The sequence below is a fragment of the Perca flavescens genome, chromosome 18 (assembly GCF_004354835.1).
Source record: "Perca flavescens isolate YP-PL-M2 chromosome 18, PFLA_1.0, whole genome shotgun sequence".
NCBI lineage: Eukaryota > Metazoa > Chordata > Actinopteri > Perciformes > Percidae > Perca > Perca flavescens.
Genome location: NC_041348.1, coordinates 19,892,316 through 19,906,660, shown reverse-complemented (window position 1 = coordinate 19,906,660; position 14,345 = coordinate 19,892,316). Strand labels below are relative to the sequence as shown.

Genomic DNA, 14,345 nt, shown 5'->3' with positions numbered 1-14,345 from the left:
ATATAGGGCCCTGGGGCACAAATGCACCATGGCCCCCTGACACCTACTGCCCATCCCCCAAAGTGGACTTTTAGGGAAAATTTTTAGGGGATACAATTTGCACAGTCTCAAGTGAAATAATGTCAGGAGTGTCATGCGTTAGCCTGCTTAGCACACCTGAATAGTCTCCAATTGTTTTTTATAGAATAAATGAAGTGAAACAAAATAGCAATTCAATCTGATATCCTATCTCTAGAGCCCCTTTGCTACTGGACAAAAAAAACACTAACATCTGGCTTTTGTCTGCATTGGAAAGGTTAAAATCTCTGCAAAAAAACAAAACAAACTCTGCAGTATCACAGGTATTTAACAAAAAAAAGGAAGAAGCCTGAAGAGGATTTGAAGATTGCTCCATTGACTTTAATGTAAAATAATTGATATTTCAATGTTTTTTGTAGCTGAATGTATGCAGAAGTTAGAGGCGACCAAAGAAAGTTGAAGAATAAATGTAGTTTGTAGTAATGCTGAATCTGCATTCACACAAAAATATATTTTGAAGAAAAGCAAATGTAAATTGTATGTTACATTCCAGGTTTATTTGATTACATGAAAAACATTGGGGAAAAAAATGTAAACACTAAGCTTAAAACTTAAACACTCCACAATCCTTAACTTTACATTCATACTTGGGTCTTTCATTGCAAGTCAGAGCTCCTTCTAATTTCTTGAGGATGTCAACACCCTCAACCACACGGCTAGAATGGAAAAAAAAGACATTAGGCTTGAGCAAAACTGTATAAGAGATCTGAGATTATGCAGAATTGGGAAATGAAATAGGTGTAATACAAACCCGAAGGCAACATAGGTCCTGTCCATCCAGGGTGTGGGCTGCAGGGTGATGTAGAACTGCGATCCGTTGCTGTGGGGACCCTTATTGGCCATTCCTAGAGTGCCCCGTCTAATGTGGGACACGGCAAAGCTCTCATCTAAAAGGAGAAAGGACACATGTTCAGGTGGATTTACAGACCGTACAATTAAATCTACAAATATACATGCATGCACAGTGGGTTCTCATTGTAATACTGTAGATGTCTTGCACTGTTTATATGTTTTTTTTTACCTTCAAAAGTTGGTCCATAGATGGACTCCCCTCCATCACCTCTCCTCTCTGGAGAAATATCTGCAAAATTGATTGATATAGCTACTGTTACTAATGAGTAATGCAGATAGGAAGTTAGAGGAGCTCAATGCATATTTCACTTACTTTAAATAGAGTCAGATACGTTGTAACTAGTTTCAAATTCCAGCACTGATATCATTTATTGATATATTCCCATCTCTACAAGTGCAATGTATGCATCCCAGATGTATATCAAATTAACTGCACTGATGCTAAAGTTTGATGGGAGATTATGTAATTCTACTCTAATTGTATTTAATGTATATGTGAAAACCAACTAAATATTATCAACACTGCTACAGGACTTGTGTGAACCATACTGTACCTCCTCCTTGCACCCAGCCATTGGGCACCACACGATGAAACACAGAGCCCTTGTAGGAAAGTGGGAAGCCACTCTGTGACAGACCACGTTCTCCTGTGCACAGAGCCTCAAAGTTCTCTGATGTCTTTGGACAAACATCTGAGAACAGCTGAGGGGAGGGAGTACAATGTGGATTTTAACATGGAGCTACTCTGTAATGACCATCTAGTTTCTTATATCAGCAATTTTAACAATATCTAGCTAAAATGTGACTATCAAGATTAAGCTTACATGGAGTTGAGATAACACAGGTAGCATGGTACATGGATTTGTGCCTCACCTCAAACAATAACCTCCCTACTGCCTCTCCTGCTATCTCAATATCCATGAAGACAAACTGATGCTATAATGAAAGGACACAGATATGTATTCTTTTAATTCAGATTTTTCATGGTCAAACAAATATAATAAATATTTCATAAAATACATTTTTACAGAGCAATATTAATCTAGAAAAGCCACTGATGATGACTGTAAGTATGACTGGAGCCTGATAGTTTGAAAACCTTCCTATCATGTACAGATGTCAATGACCTGCTTCCTGATACACACCACAAACAGAAAATAACTTTCCATCTACATTTTTTTGTATACCTATATTTGTTATTTATGTGACTGTGGTTTTGACTTGCCCCAGTGTTCCGCAGGTGTTTGGTGTAGTAGTCCTCAGTGAGAGCCATATAGAAAGCCTGTGGCCGAGTGAAAGAGAAACTCCACTGATTCTTAGCCCAGCCGGCAAGATCCTTCTCATTACCAAGGAGAAGGCCGTTCAGAAAGCACATCAGGCTGCTGGAGTACTGCCACGCTTCACCACGCAGCTCCTTTAATCACAAGTGTTGAACAACAGATGTGTTGTGATTGAGCCTTTCAGAAAACTACAGCAGTGTAGGTGTGTTTAGCTGTATAGTAGAGCATCACAAACCTCAGCAACTGCTGCAGCTCATACAATCTAGAGCATTGGTGAAAAGTAACAAGAATATTTCCTCAAGGACTGTACAATTGTGATGTACTTGTACTTTCCAATACTGTACTGTATTTCAGAGGCAAGCATTTTTGTCACTCTTTACTCTGCTTTGTTCATTTGCAATCTTAGAAGTTACTTTGCAGATCAAGATAATACATACAAATCGTTTATAAAATACAATGCCCAGCAGTATACAGTTTAGTTAAAATGAGCTGCAATTCAACCAATTACAGCATTTTAATGTCTACACAATCATGCACCACTAATAATAATATAATGTATTATTAATAATAATAATAATAATAATAATAATATAACAACAACAACAACAACAACAACAACAACAACCCAGTAGTAGTAATATAACACTGGCATGGGCCATAATTCTGCCTAATGAGTACTTGTACTTGATACTTCAAGTAGGCTTTATTTTACTTCTAATACTACTTTTACTTAAAGCCTCTACACCTCCATGGTACACACAGGTGTTTGTTTTTTAATGTATTTGGCCTGATAAGGCCTGTCTGTTTGATTGACATATGTGTCACTTCCCTAATAGTGTTGTTGAACTAAGTTGTTAGGGTGGGACAACACAACTTACATCTTTATCACTCTTATAAGTAACGTTACATAATGAGTGGTGGTATCGTGTGTTTCCCAGCATAGGTCAGAACTTTAACCTGAGCAGTGGTCTATTCAGCAAATTGTTGTGAAGGCCTTTAAATCTGACTGCCTATATTGTACTTCTAATGGGGGTATTTTTTTTTTTTATTGACATTGCTACTTTCACCTAAGTAAAATATCTGAATACTTCTTCCACCACTGATGTAGTTAGCTCAGCACTCCTAACAACTCTCTATCCCTGAATGGACAGCAGTTTTGCTCTTTATGAATAATTTACTTGAGAGTTGGACTTCAACATATACAGTATAATCAGACAACTTACCATTTTCTTGTGGCACAGATATGTGTGCCAGTCAAATTCGAGTAGTGGTTGAATTTTTGGATCCAGAAATGCGTCAGGAAACTTCTGCTTTAATCCCTGTTGTGCATAACGTTAGTCAAACGATGCAAGTATTTGTTAAACGTTCAGCTGAAAACATATGAATTATGCTACATAAGACTGCAAACAAACGTTAAGAAATTAACCTCGGCAATACTTTTGGCAACATGGAAATTACGGTCTTTAATTAAACCGACAATTTCTATGTGTATTTTTGAGTCCATGGTTGAAAATAAAAACGTGAAGAAAAAAAAAATAGTCGTCAGTCTGTAAACACGAGCCTCGTCTCCATAGCAACAAGCATTTAGAGGCGCTTTAATATGACGTTCGTGGTAAAGAATCAGGAGTCGATCGAATTTGTGAGACTGTTCCCTTTCTTTCCACCTTGTCATTTAATAATCATGTTAATTGAAACCATAAGTGCTATATTTACCACATAGAAAACCTAGTGATTACGTATATTCAATTAAAAGTCGAATTTACCTTCTTTTTTCACGTTGTGACGACTAATACAGCAACAAGGCAGCGTAGTAGCGTAGTACAGAGATGTTCAACGAATTGGGACGCGGTCCAACGGCGCCACTATTTGAAAACTCAGCGTCGTTGTCCTGTTTTGTGTTGTTTATATTTCACGTTTTCTACAAACGTCCTTTTTATTAAATCAGTTAAACGCATTTTGGGGACGTTATGGGTGTTCACGATTTGTGGTCCATCGTCGAGCCGGTTTGTGAGTCGGTGCCGCTGTACAGTTTGAGCGGAAAGACGCTGGCAGTGGACCTGAGTTTATGGGTGTGCGAGGCCCAGCATGTCCAAGCAATGATGGGGAGAGTTACCAAGCCCCACCTGAGGTACGTATGTGTCACGTATTGTTCTTTAATTAATTCCTCATAATGTCAGCTTCGATTCTAATATTTAAAACCTTATTGTATCTTTTGTGTCCAGGAATTTATTTTTTAGAGTGTCATCCCTCACGCTTATGGGGGTAAAGCTTGTCTTTGTAATGGAAGGAGAAGCCCCTCAACTTAAAGCAGAAACCATGAGCAAGAGGACAGAAACGAGATATGGAGGATTCAAAAAGGCTTCTGTCCCCAAGTCTACAACAAACATCAGCAGAGGGCGCTTTAAAGCTGTACTTAGAGAGGTTGGTTGGTCCTCCACTCTCCTGCATCTCTAATCATAGTCCGTCATAATAAATTAATTTTGTATTTAAGCACTCTTGTCCTTCTCTTACCTCTGTAGTGCGCAGACATGTTGGACTCTCTGGGTGTGCCCTGGGTGACAGCTGCCGGGGAGGCTGAGGCCATGTGTGCCTACCTGGACTCACAGGGCCTGGTAGATGGCTGCATCACTAATGATGGAGACGCCTTCTTGTATGGTGCCCGGACTGTCTACAGGAACTTCAATATGAACAGTAAAGTATGTTTGTGAAAGTGCATTTCAATCACTCACAGTGTACAACATTTTGAGAAAGTTGAACTCAAATCAATGGACCGACGTTTGATAGAATGTGCTTCACTGTTCATTCGAAAGGCTTCTTCATTTCAACCTGTTCTGGTGATTAGTACTTAATTTATGCCTGGGATCAAAACTCAGTCAAATGATTTAGACTTTCTCCAAACACTTGAGTCCGAGTTCCCTGTTTGTTTTCAAAAGAAAATTCAATATTCCAGGGTTTTCCCTACTATTCTAAGGCTCCCAGCCATTTTGGGCACCACCTTAACCCGAATGAATGTAAAGTCACTGTCAGCATCAAAATTAACTAAATGGCTTTTCTTAGATCAAATGATTGTAGTTGGTCCCCAGTGGACTTTTTGATCATCAGTGTTTTAATATAGTATTTATCAAGTAAAAATGCAAACCGGAAAGGTTAGTAGAAGGTTGCTTTCTCATCCTTTTGGCTGTTGTCAAAACCAAAGAGGAAACTTTAAGGCACATGTTATGGTTACTTGTGAGGAACATTTATTTAGTCAATTACACAATCAAAAATCATACATTCAATTCTGTCTATTATCCTACCGATGCCTTGATTGTAAAAAAAAATAATCATCAAATCTGCATAACGTTGTTTCTCACTTTTCCCTCCAGGACCCTCAGGTGGACTGTTACAGGACCTCCAGGGTACAAACCGAGTTACAACTCTCCAGAGAGAATCTAGTTGGTCTGGCCATCCTTCTTGGCTGTGATTATATTCCTAAGGTAGGAAGGGCATCTGACATTTTTCAAAATCACTAATATGAATGACTTATGTTAACTGTACATTGCAATTTTTCCATAAGGGCATACCAGGTGTTGGTAAAGAGCAAGCACTAAGGCTTATCCAGATGCTGAAGGGACAAACTCTTTTGCAGAGGTATGAAACTCTCTCTCTGTGGATTATGTTCTTGCCTTTTTAATTGCAGATAAGCAGTATTTTTCTTTCTGTATACTTCTTCCTCACACAAAGAGCGTTTATAGTGTTGCGTTTGTGCACTTGTGACCTTTCTCTGGTCACCTCAGGTTCAACCAGTGGAAGGAGGAGAATGCAGATGTGTCTAAGGGAGTTATAAAGAAGGTTTCTCACTGCAACGTATGTCGACATCCTGGTGAGTCGTACCCTGCTTTGAACTTTGACCCCTGATCCTGAGAGGACATAGCTGATTTAAAGCCATTTAGTCAGTTTTAAAGTCATGTTAAAACCTACACGTATGCTTTACACCCAAAAGTGTTTTTGATTTTCAAGTTGTTTGTCTTGACTTCTCCTGTTTTATCAAATATTGATTCTGATTCCTCTCCTTCCTTTTTCAGGCTCAGCAAAAGCACACGAACGTGGCGGCTGTGTGCTTTGCAACAGTAAACATTTCTGTCAACCCCAGGACTTTGACTACCAGTGTCCCTGTGACTGGCACCGCTATGAACAGACCCACCAGGCCTTGTCTTTTGAGGCAAATATCAGAAAGTGCGTGACTTTCTGTAAAATAATAAACAAAACAAAAAAAACTAAATGTAGTAAATGCAGAAGATGAAAAAGCGGAGATGAAAATGTGGAATGGCAAGCAGGAATAAAGGCAACATATTAAAAAGGAGATCAAGACTAGTTGATACTATACTTTTATCAATGATCATCCTCACTCAGTCTGAGGACGTGAAATAGCTGATAATGCTACTTAAGCACTGGAATTATTACTTGATTAATTGATTAGATAATTGTCAGAAAAATTATCATAGCTTTTGCTATTTTTTATTTATTAATCAAACTCAAATGTGAATAGTTTCTGCTTGTATGACAGTAAACCTGATATCTTTCGGTTTTCAACTATTGGTTGGACAAAACAAGAATTAAAGACATGAACATGAGACAAAGAACTCGTAATGGGTGTAATGATTTTAAAGGATGGTTTGCTTTTCATTTCTTTTTTTAGGAAAACACTGGCAAGTCAACAGTTCCCCTTTACAGAGGTACATCTCTTTTCATCTGTTTTGATTTATATTGTTTTTAATAAGTGGTATAATAATCTACAGTATCTGTTTGGGTTTTTATACTTAAATTGTATTTTGCAGATCATTCATGAGTTCCTGATTTCCAAGGATAAACCAGTGTCACATTTCAAGAGGAGACAGCCAAATATGCTGTTGATGCAGGTAATGGGGTTATTTTAATTACTTGTTTAGTTAATTCTCTCTTTAAATTAATTTCATGTTAAAATGTGTTTTTTCCAGAAATTTGCCTATGAGAAGATGGAATGGCCAAAGCACTACACCAGTGAAAAGGTTTTAGTCTTGATGACCTACACAGAGTTGATGAACAGAAAATATGGAAGAGAAATGTCCTCCCAAATCAAGCCCCTCAGGTTGTTCTAAAAGTTAAATAAAAACAAAAAAAAATAAGTCTCTTTAGTGGCATTGTTGTTATAAATAATAATAATAAATAATTTCAGTAGATGCATAATGAACAACACTTTTTTTTTCTTACAAAAGAATATTGAAACCAAGGGTGAGGAATGCTGTTGCTTGCTTTGAGATCATCTGGAGAACACCAGGTCAGTGAACATTTCTTGCAACCTTCTTTTTCTCATGTTAGAAGTTCAGAGCGGGGGGAAAAAAAGCGATATTTAAGAAAACCTCCTCTGTGTTGAATGAAGTGACTGCTGCATTAAGTAGAGGTTGGGGTGCGGGGTGCTCGTCACCGGGTTGTCTGTTGGTGACTTGCTGTGAGGTGGATTCAGAGGTGACAGATCAGTCACAACAGCCACCAGGCGCTAAAACTGGCTTCCTCCCCAGGCTGGGAAATCTGTCATATCAAAGTCCACGTCACTAACAAGCCCGCCTGAAACTCTCAATCAACTAATCCAGAATGTGGTTTCTCCTATGTCATTCATGAGAAGTATTTGTTATACATCAAAATTATTACATAATGAATTTAAAATGGTATATACCATAGAGATGACTGAATATTCTAAAGTAACAGTACCTGAAACCACTGATTACAAATGTATACTTATAAAATGGAAACCTATTGTCTCTTGCAGTTTAATGAGGGTTACTGTGAACTGCAGTCCCCTGGTTAGATATTCCTGATCATTCTTTCTTATGTCCAAACATGCAGATATTCCTGAATGTGGATGTTGGGTGGAAATTGAGGTTTATTTGTGATACATGTAGATTTGCAAAAGCTACAGTAAATATATCTCACTACACTCGTACATTAGGTTTGGGCATCGTTTGGATTTTAACAATTCTGATTCCAATTGCGATTCTTCCTTTCGATTCCGGTTCTTATCGATTCTTGATTCTGATTATTTGAGGGGTGGAGTTGAAACGGGTCGTAAAACGTAAACGTAAAATAAAGCCACACTAGAGTGCCGCTTACTGTGCTCCATAGCTGCAACACCAATAAAGAAATTTTGAAACTATTCCAAGTAGGAATCGGTTCTCAATGCCCAATCCTATCATACATACACCTAGCCTGGATGCCAGCCGAACTTAGCCCCGCCCACAATATTTGATTTGACGTCAGGAAGTTCGACTAGAATCTAAGTATGACGACGTCAGGCTAACATACACCTGTATCTATTCCAAAATCCCTCAAGAAAGTGGTTGAACGGTTATAATTGCATGTAAAAAGGCTAAAATGATTTTATTTATTTATATTTGAGTTAAGTATATACTATTTTAAAACGGTTTATATGCATTTTGATAGTTGATTAATCATTCAAGTCATTTTTCAAGCAAAAATGGCAAATGTTTTACCTTATCTAACATTATAGTTAATCAAATATGTTTGGGATTTTGTTCTGTTGGTTTTATGAAGCAAGAAGTTTGATGTTTTCATTTTTGGCTCTAGGAAATCTTTTTTCTTTAGTTTTCCGACGTTTATAGACCAAACTATTAATTGAAAATATAATAGGCAGAATAATCGATAATAACAAAGTTATTTGCAGCCCTAATAAAACGTGGTGCACCACAAGTCGTAATTCTCGTCTCTGGTTTAACCTTTTTCTTTTCTTCAGTAAAGAACTACATTTTTAAGATATAAGGTAAACGAGAAACTTATCAAGGCCAATTTGGACCTGACCTTAATGTTTTTTTTCTGCAGAACATTACGTGTTTCCTGAGGATCGGCCTGCAGAGGATCAACATGAGGTGAGGACGGTGGAGGAAGAGTCCCTCTTCCGTGTGGCCTACCCAGAGGTGGTGGAGAGCTACCTGAGAGACAAAGCTCTGGCCGAAGAGAAAAAGACTAAGAGTAAGACAATAATATTCACTTAATTAAATACATATTGGTACATTTAAGTACCATAAAGTACCATATAATGTTTTTTCTGTGAAGAGTTTTGTCAAATAAACCAGTTAATATAGCAAAATTTTTCACAACAAAAAATGGGAGCCCCAGACTTGACAAGCTCACAGTCAGTGTCAATATTACACAGATGAGCAGTTCAAAAACTACGTAAAAATGAATGTCACAATATTAATAATACATTCTAATAGCAGCCTTATCTCAAACCTTTCAAAAATCAAACCACACCTAAAACAACTGGGTGGGGGGTTCACAGCAGCTGCAACAACAGAGACTTGGCTCACAGTAGAACATCCTGATTTGGTTAAGATTGAACTGTTTTTTATCAATAGGACTCAACCAAAGGGTGGGGGAGTTGCATTATATATTGGGAAAAGATATTGTGAAATGTGTGTAAATAAAATGTATTTTGCATCACAGTACAAATTAAAAGGGAGAAATAGAAAAAGAGGGTAGGGACCAGAAAAATTCTTTTTAATTTCTTCCTACTCCTTTTCGAACATGGGAATCTTTATTTGAATCATTTACAATAATGTTGGAAGATTGTGCTGAAATGTTCTTATTTATGTGTTATTTTTTTTAAATTTATTTTTAACATTCTCAAAATAAACTAAACTGGGAAATAAGAGCTTCCCACACTGTTCCGACAACGCTGTCCTGATCAAAGGCACCTGGAGCTTTGACTTGTTTTTCAAGGCTGTCTATTGCAGCAGCTCTGACACCTGGAAATGTAGAGTTTGGCAGCTCGACTGGTTCACACCAAAGGCTTTGATGCAGCCAAGAGGTGTCTGTCTCACAGGCTTCGCTGTCACTTTATGCAGGTTGTACTCTTCTCCCCCCTGGTCATAACTGCTGTAGAGCTTCACTTCCTTATGTGTAGGGAAACTAGCTACTGAGATTGAAATCGTTTTACAGTCAGTAGATACCAGAGTGAATATGTTTACAGTAGCCATTAACTCATGAAATCCTTGTTTGAGTTTTTGAACACTTACATCCACTCTCAATCTTCTTTACAGAGAAAAAGCCAAAGAGTAAAAAGGACAAGCCATCCGATGTCTCCGATGGTATTTCGGACCTCTTGGCTCAGATGACCCTTCAAAGTGCCTCGAACACTCAACCACAAACGCTGCTCGCTTCCATTTCAAACTCGGATGAACCAGAAGTGGTGGTTTTGGACACTCCAGTGAACCATAAACAGCATCAAAAGTCAAAGAAAGACTACACCAGTCTTGGCGATTGCCCCAATACTCCTCTGTCTCATGCAGAATCAGAGACTGCTGCTTCACCGTCTGTCTCTGCTGTTATCGACGCTCTTCACCTGAGTGATATTGACTGGGATGCTTTGTCCTTCACATCCTCTCCGACTCCACAATCGGCTACAAACCACACCACTGAGCCACCCGAGCAGAGCACAACCACAGACACTGATGTCAGGGAAACGGAGGGCGAAAACACCACGCAGAAAACCTCCGGTGACGTCAAAGAAGCTGACTCCATACCTGCGTCACAGTTATGCTACACAGAGTGTCCTCTGAGGGACAGGCTGCTCATGAGGAACACAGCTAAAGCTATAATCCAGAAAGAGGTAAACAACGACATGGTCTCAAAACAACTAAACTATGAGTTGACCTCTTTCAAACACATTTCTTCTCATAACTCAAAACCAAGTGGACACATCCCCAGTAAAGGTAGCAGTGGCAGTAAATGGTCAGGAATGGAATCTGCTGTTAACAAAAAAGAACCACTCACTGAGAAAAGGCTGTGTGCCACAAATAAGGCCGAAACTGCAGCTCAAAGTAAGACAAAGGACAAATGTAATGTAAAGCCTCCTCAGAAATACAAATTTGTCCGAAAAGCCATTTCGTCATCAGCTGTCCCACCACAGAGATGCCACTCTGACCCAGGTCAAAGTGACCAGGACAGGAACGGCCCGCCGACCACCAAGAAGAGCGTGTGTATGAGCATGTGTTCATCCAGTGAGGAAAGTGATGCAGAGAACCAGCAGTCTGGACCTCAAAGAAGAGCTAAGATCAAGCCTGTGAACAATATCAAGGCCAGCTTCCTCTCAAACTTCCCCCTGAACCCAAAAACATCCAAACCAACAGCGAAAACCGCTCCGACCGTTCATTTATTACGACCAATTTCTCAGAGCTACAGTGCAGACATCGAGATAAGCAGCATACGTGTATTAACTAAAAGCAAATGCCAGGACGTTTCACCAGCTCATGTGGAGACTCCAGCATCACCTGTCGTGTTAGATAGTGATGATTCCGTTATTTGTAGTGAGAGTCCATTGCCACTGGCAGAGAGACTGAGACTGAAGTTCCTGAAGTGAGCAGCAAGATTACAGGATGATGGGCAAGAGCATGTAAGCTATTTTATGTTGAATGTGAGAGTTTATTCTTGACCTTTTTAGAAATGGAGGTTGACCACAAAAAAAATCTTATCTCAAGGTCCACTTACTAGCTTTTTACAGAAGAGTAGCAACAATTAGTCGATCTGTCAACTGAAGGAAAATTAATCAGCAACTCCTGATAATCCAAGAATCCTTTAAAGTTTTCAAGCAAAAAAGTCAAACTTTTGATGGTTATAGCTTCTTAAAAATGAGAATGTGCTGCTTCTCCTTGTCTTAACATTATAATAGCTTGAATATTTTTGGGTTTGAGACTGTTTTTGATGACATTTAATGAAATTGTAAAGAATTATCAATAAAATCATGTAAAACACAGCCTGTTATTGTGATCCTTAATAGAATGGTGTCTGACTATTAGTGAGATGTGGTTTGAAAGCTCCAGAAAAAGCTACTAATTGGACCTTGAGTCTAACCTTTTTTTTTTACATTTTCTTTTTGCAATATATGTTGTCAGATTGAAAAGCTTGGCTGATTCATGGCAATGAACAAAATGTTAAATTGATTAAATACATTTTTTTTGTAATTAATGTTTTGTTGCACCAAAGTTTGCCTGTTCCTCTGAGTCTGAAAGGAACAGTTTATGTAAATCAGAGGAAAAGGTTGTGGATTAGCAGTTTTCTCGATGTAATGCCATTTAACAGCACCACATGTGCTTATTTTCTCCCACTGCTGTTTGACAAGCTACATGTCACTTCACATAGAAGGCACTGCCGCTGAGGGGGACACAGAGGACGCTGAGCCATTGGTTTTACAACTTGCCAGTGTTGGTCCCCTTGATCAAGAGTGAGGCCTTACACACCTTTTCAGACATGAAAGGTCTGGCAGGAGCTTGGTGACAGCTGCATCCTCTGCCCAAATAACAACTCATTCTTAGTACTGGGTCTTAAATTTTATTTTTTCCTAAAGCAAGTGCTGAAAATGTAATTGTTTGTCAAGATAAATCAGCAGTTTTTCTAGTGTAAATCAACTTGTAAGTATATTTAAGCTGTTTAATTTTCTTGTGAAGAACATTTGCACTTGATGGAAACAGGAAAAACTGCATTAGAAACAAGTAGCATTACTCAAGGTGGCAAGTAGCAAAAGGTAAAACAGGATTTGAAGGTGGAGTAATCATAATATAGTAATATATAATATAAATGGTAATATTATATTATGTTGACCTTTAATCAATGATTGTTGCTCATTCTGAACCTTTAGATGCTTTGCTGTCTATAAGTTAAAATAGTATTGACTTATGTTTTTTTTTGAGTATATATCTTGTAGACTGAAGACACACGCAGGCCTGAGTTGCCAGAGAGGTGTGAAGATCTCAGGTGAAACAGCATCCTCTCATTCCTTCATTAGACGGATCACATCAAACTGATAATTGTCGTCGTGCAGACTTTAAAGAGTAATTTCCCACAGAAGGAATCTAATTATTTTTCTTTCTATCACATTATCCGTCTATTTAGCCTTATTCACACCACAGTGATAACGAACGACGTCCTTCGGGAAGGTCGCATTTTGTCACTTGAGGTTTTCTTTGAACTTTTTCGCCTGAGCTGTGAACCCATAAACCTCCGGAGATCTGCTTCTATATAAAAACGCTTTTGGCAAAATCACCTTTTCAGAATCTGACTGTCATTCACCCCTGATGTCATCCTCGCTGCATGAACGTCTGGACGTCTCGGGATATTTCTAACATGGACCTGGAGGTTGTTACAGCTAAATTACTGTCTGAGTGGAAGAGCCATGAGAGTACGTTTGGAGAAGATCAGGACTCGCTCCTGTCTACGTCACCGGAGTCCTCGATTGACTCCATGTGCTCTTCCCCGGAGATGTGCTACTCCAGCGGGCATCAGGAGATGAATGACTTCTCTTTCGCTTTCGCGGGACGCAGGGCGACTCCAGCAGCACAGAGGCTGAGCAAGCCCAAGATGTCTACCAGAAGACGCATGAAGGCCAGCGAGAGGGAGAAGATGCGGATGAGGAGTCTTGCAGAGGCTCTGCACCAGCTCCGCGACTACCTGCCGCCGGACTACAGCAAGAGAGGCCAGCCCCTGACCAAGATACAAACCCTCAAATACACAATTGAATACATCAACAAGCTTTCAGACACCCTGAGTCGCGCGTAACGGACGCAAATGGACTTTTTACGCATCAGGTTTACGCTCATCTGGACATTTAATGGAGTTAGTTAGTTTTATATATGGGATGCGTTATACAACATCTTTAAGATAACTTAATCATTCGATTTCATTTAATATTTCTTTTGTTTGCCCTTCTCCTGGTGTAAATATATTTAGCGGGCACTTGGCAATTATTTTGTATATGAGGCTGCCTTTGATGGAGTTATGAATTCAGTGTTTGGAAATAGAGTTTGCTGTTTGTTATGTTTCCCTCATGATATCTTAATGAGTATGAAATGCAGCTTTACTGATGAAGAATCTCTCATATATTCCATGTTTGTGTGTTAACAGAGAACTTAATGCCTTATCATGCTTGTTTATGTTGCTGTATGTAGAGTTTAAGTAGCTGTATATTTTAAAGTGTTGTATCTGAAAGCTATTAAATAATTAGTCATTTTCATTATATTATGGTCCTGTTGCTTTTTGTAACTGTCGAGTTGTCTATCTAATTATTCGTATATTTTTCCCCAACTGTAAAATATATCGGGCTTGTTTATC

The 14,345-nt window shown here is 38.8% G+C and overlaps 3 protein-coding genes across 4 annotated transcripts; 2 read left to right on the top strand and 1 right to left on the bottom strand.

The window, feature by feature from the left end:
- Window positions 1-603: 603 nt before the first annotated feature.
- On the bottom strand, window positions 604-4,313 carry ppil6 (peptidylprolyl isomerase (cyclophilin)-like 6). Of its 2 annotated transcripts, none has more exons than XM_028605956.1 (8): window positions 3,974-4,313; window positions 3,434-3,529; window positions 2,156-2,344; window positions 1,804-1,866; window positions 1,485-1,632; window positions 1,100-1,159; window positions 830-965; window positions 604-734 (listed from the first exon to the last, which is right to left on the bottom strand). In XM_028605956.1, the coding sequence occupies exons 2-8, from the start codon at window positions 3,434-3,436 to the stop codon at window positions 623-625; spliced, it is 711 nt and encodes a 236-aa protein (XP_028461757.1). In that variant the 5' UTR covers window positions 3,437-3,529; window positions 3,974-4,313; the 3' UTR covers window positions 604-622. The 2 variants fall into 2 exon arrangements, with proteins under 2 accessions (XP_028461757.1, XP_028461756.1); XM_028605955.1 differs by lacking the exon at window positions 3,974-4,313 and adding an exon at window positions 3,637-3,769.
- gen1 (GEN1 Holliday junction 5' flap endonuclease) lies at window positions 3,801-12,145 on the top strand. The gene is made up of 13 exons (XM_028605954.1): window positions 3,801-4,338; window positions 4,433-4,631; window positions 4,730-4,906; window positions 5,576-5,686; window positions 5,767-5,840; window positions 5,987-6,072; window positions 6,275-6,425; window positions 6,889-6,925; window positions 7,028-7,108; window positions 7,187-7,317; window positions 7,445-7,506; window positions 9,063-9,212; window positions 10,283-12,145. The coding sequence occupies exons 1-13, from the start codon at window positions 4,178-4,180 to the stop codon at window positions 11,599-11,601; spliced, it is 2,739 nt and encodes a 912-aa protein (XP_028461755.1). The 5' UTR covers window positions 3,801-4,177; the 3' UTR covers window positions 11,602-12,145.
- A 919-nt stretch (window positions 12,146-13,064) lies between these two features.
- Window positions 13,065-14,326, top strand: msgn1 (mesogenin 1). Its single transcript, XM_028605943.1, has one exon. The coding sequence runs from the start codon at window positions 13,329-13,331 to the stop codon at window positions 13,791-13,793; it is 465 nt and encodes a 154-aa protein (XP_028461744.1). The 5' UTR covers window positions 13,065-13,328; the 3' UTR covers window positions 13,794-14,326.
- The last annotated feature ends 19 nt before the right edge of the window (window positions 14,327-14,345 follow it).

Coding starts and splice junctions, on each gene's coding strand:
- ppil6 (XM_028605955.1), bottom strand. CDS start 3,714: ATGGACTCAAAAATACACATAGAAATTGTCGGTTTAATTAAAGACCGT. Junction 3,530..3,636: donor TTGCCAAAAGTATTGCCGAG/GTTAATTTCTTA, acceptor TATGCACAACAG/GGATTAAAGCAGAAGTTTCC. Junction 966..1,099: donor CTATGGACCAACTTTTGAAG/GTAAAAAAAAAC, acceptor TTCTCCTTTTAG/ATGAGAGCTTTGCCGTGTCC.
- gen1 (XM_028605954.1), top strand. CDS start 4,178: ATGGGTGTTCACGATTTGTGGTCCATCGTCGAGCCGGTTTGTGAGTCG. Junction 5,687..5,766: donor GCTGTGATTATATTCCTAAG/GTAGGAAGGGCA, acceptor TTTTTCCATAAG/GGCATACCAGGTGTTGGTAA. Junction 6,073..6,274: donor CAACGTATGTCGACATCCTG/GTGAGTCGTACC, acceptor TTCCTTTTTCAG/GCTCAGCAAAAGCACACGAA.
- msgn1 (XM_028605943.1), top strand. CDS start 13,329: ATGAACGTCTGGACGTCTCGGGATATTTCTAACATGGACCTGGAGGTT.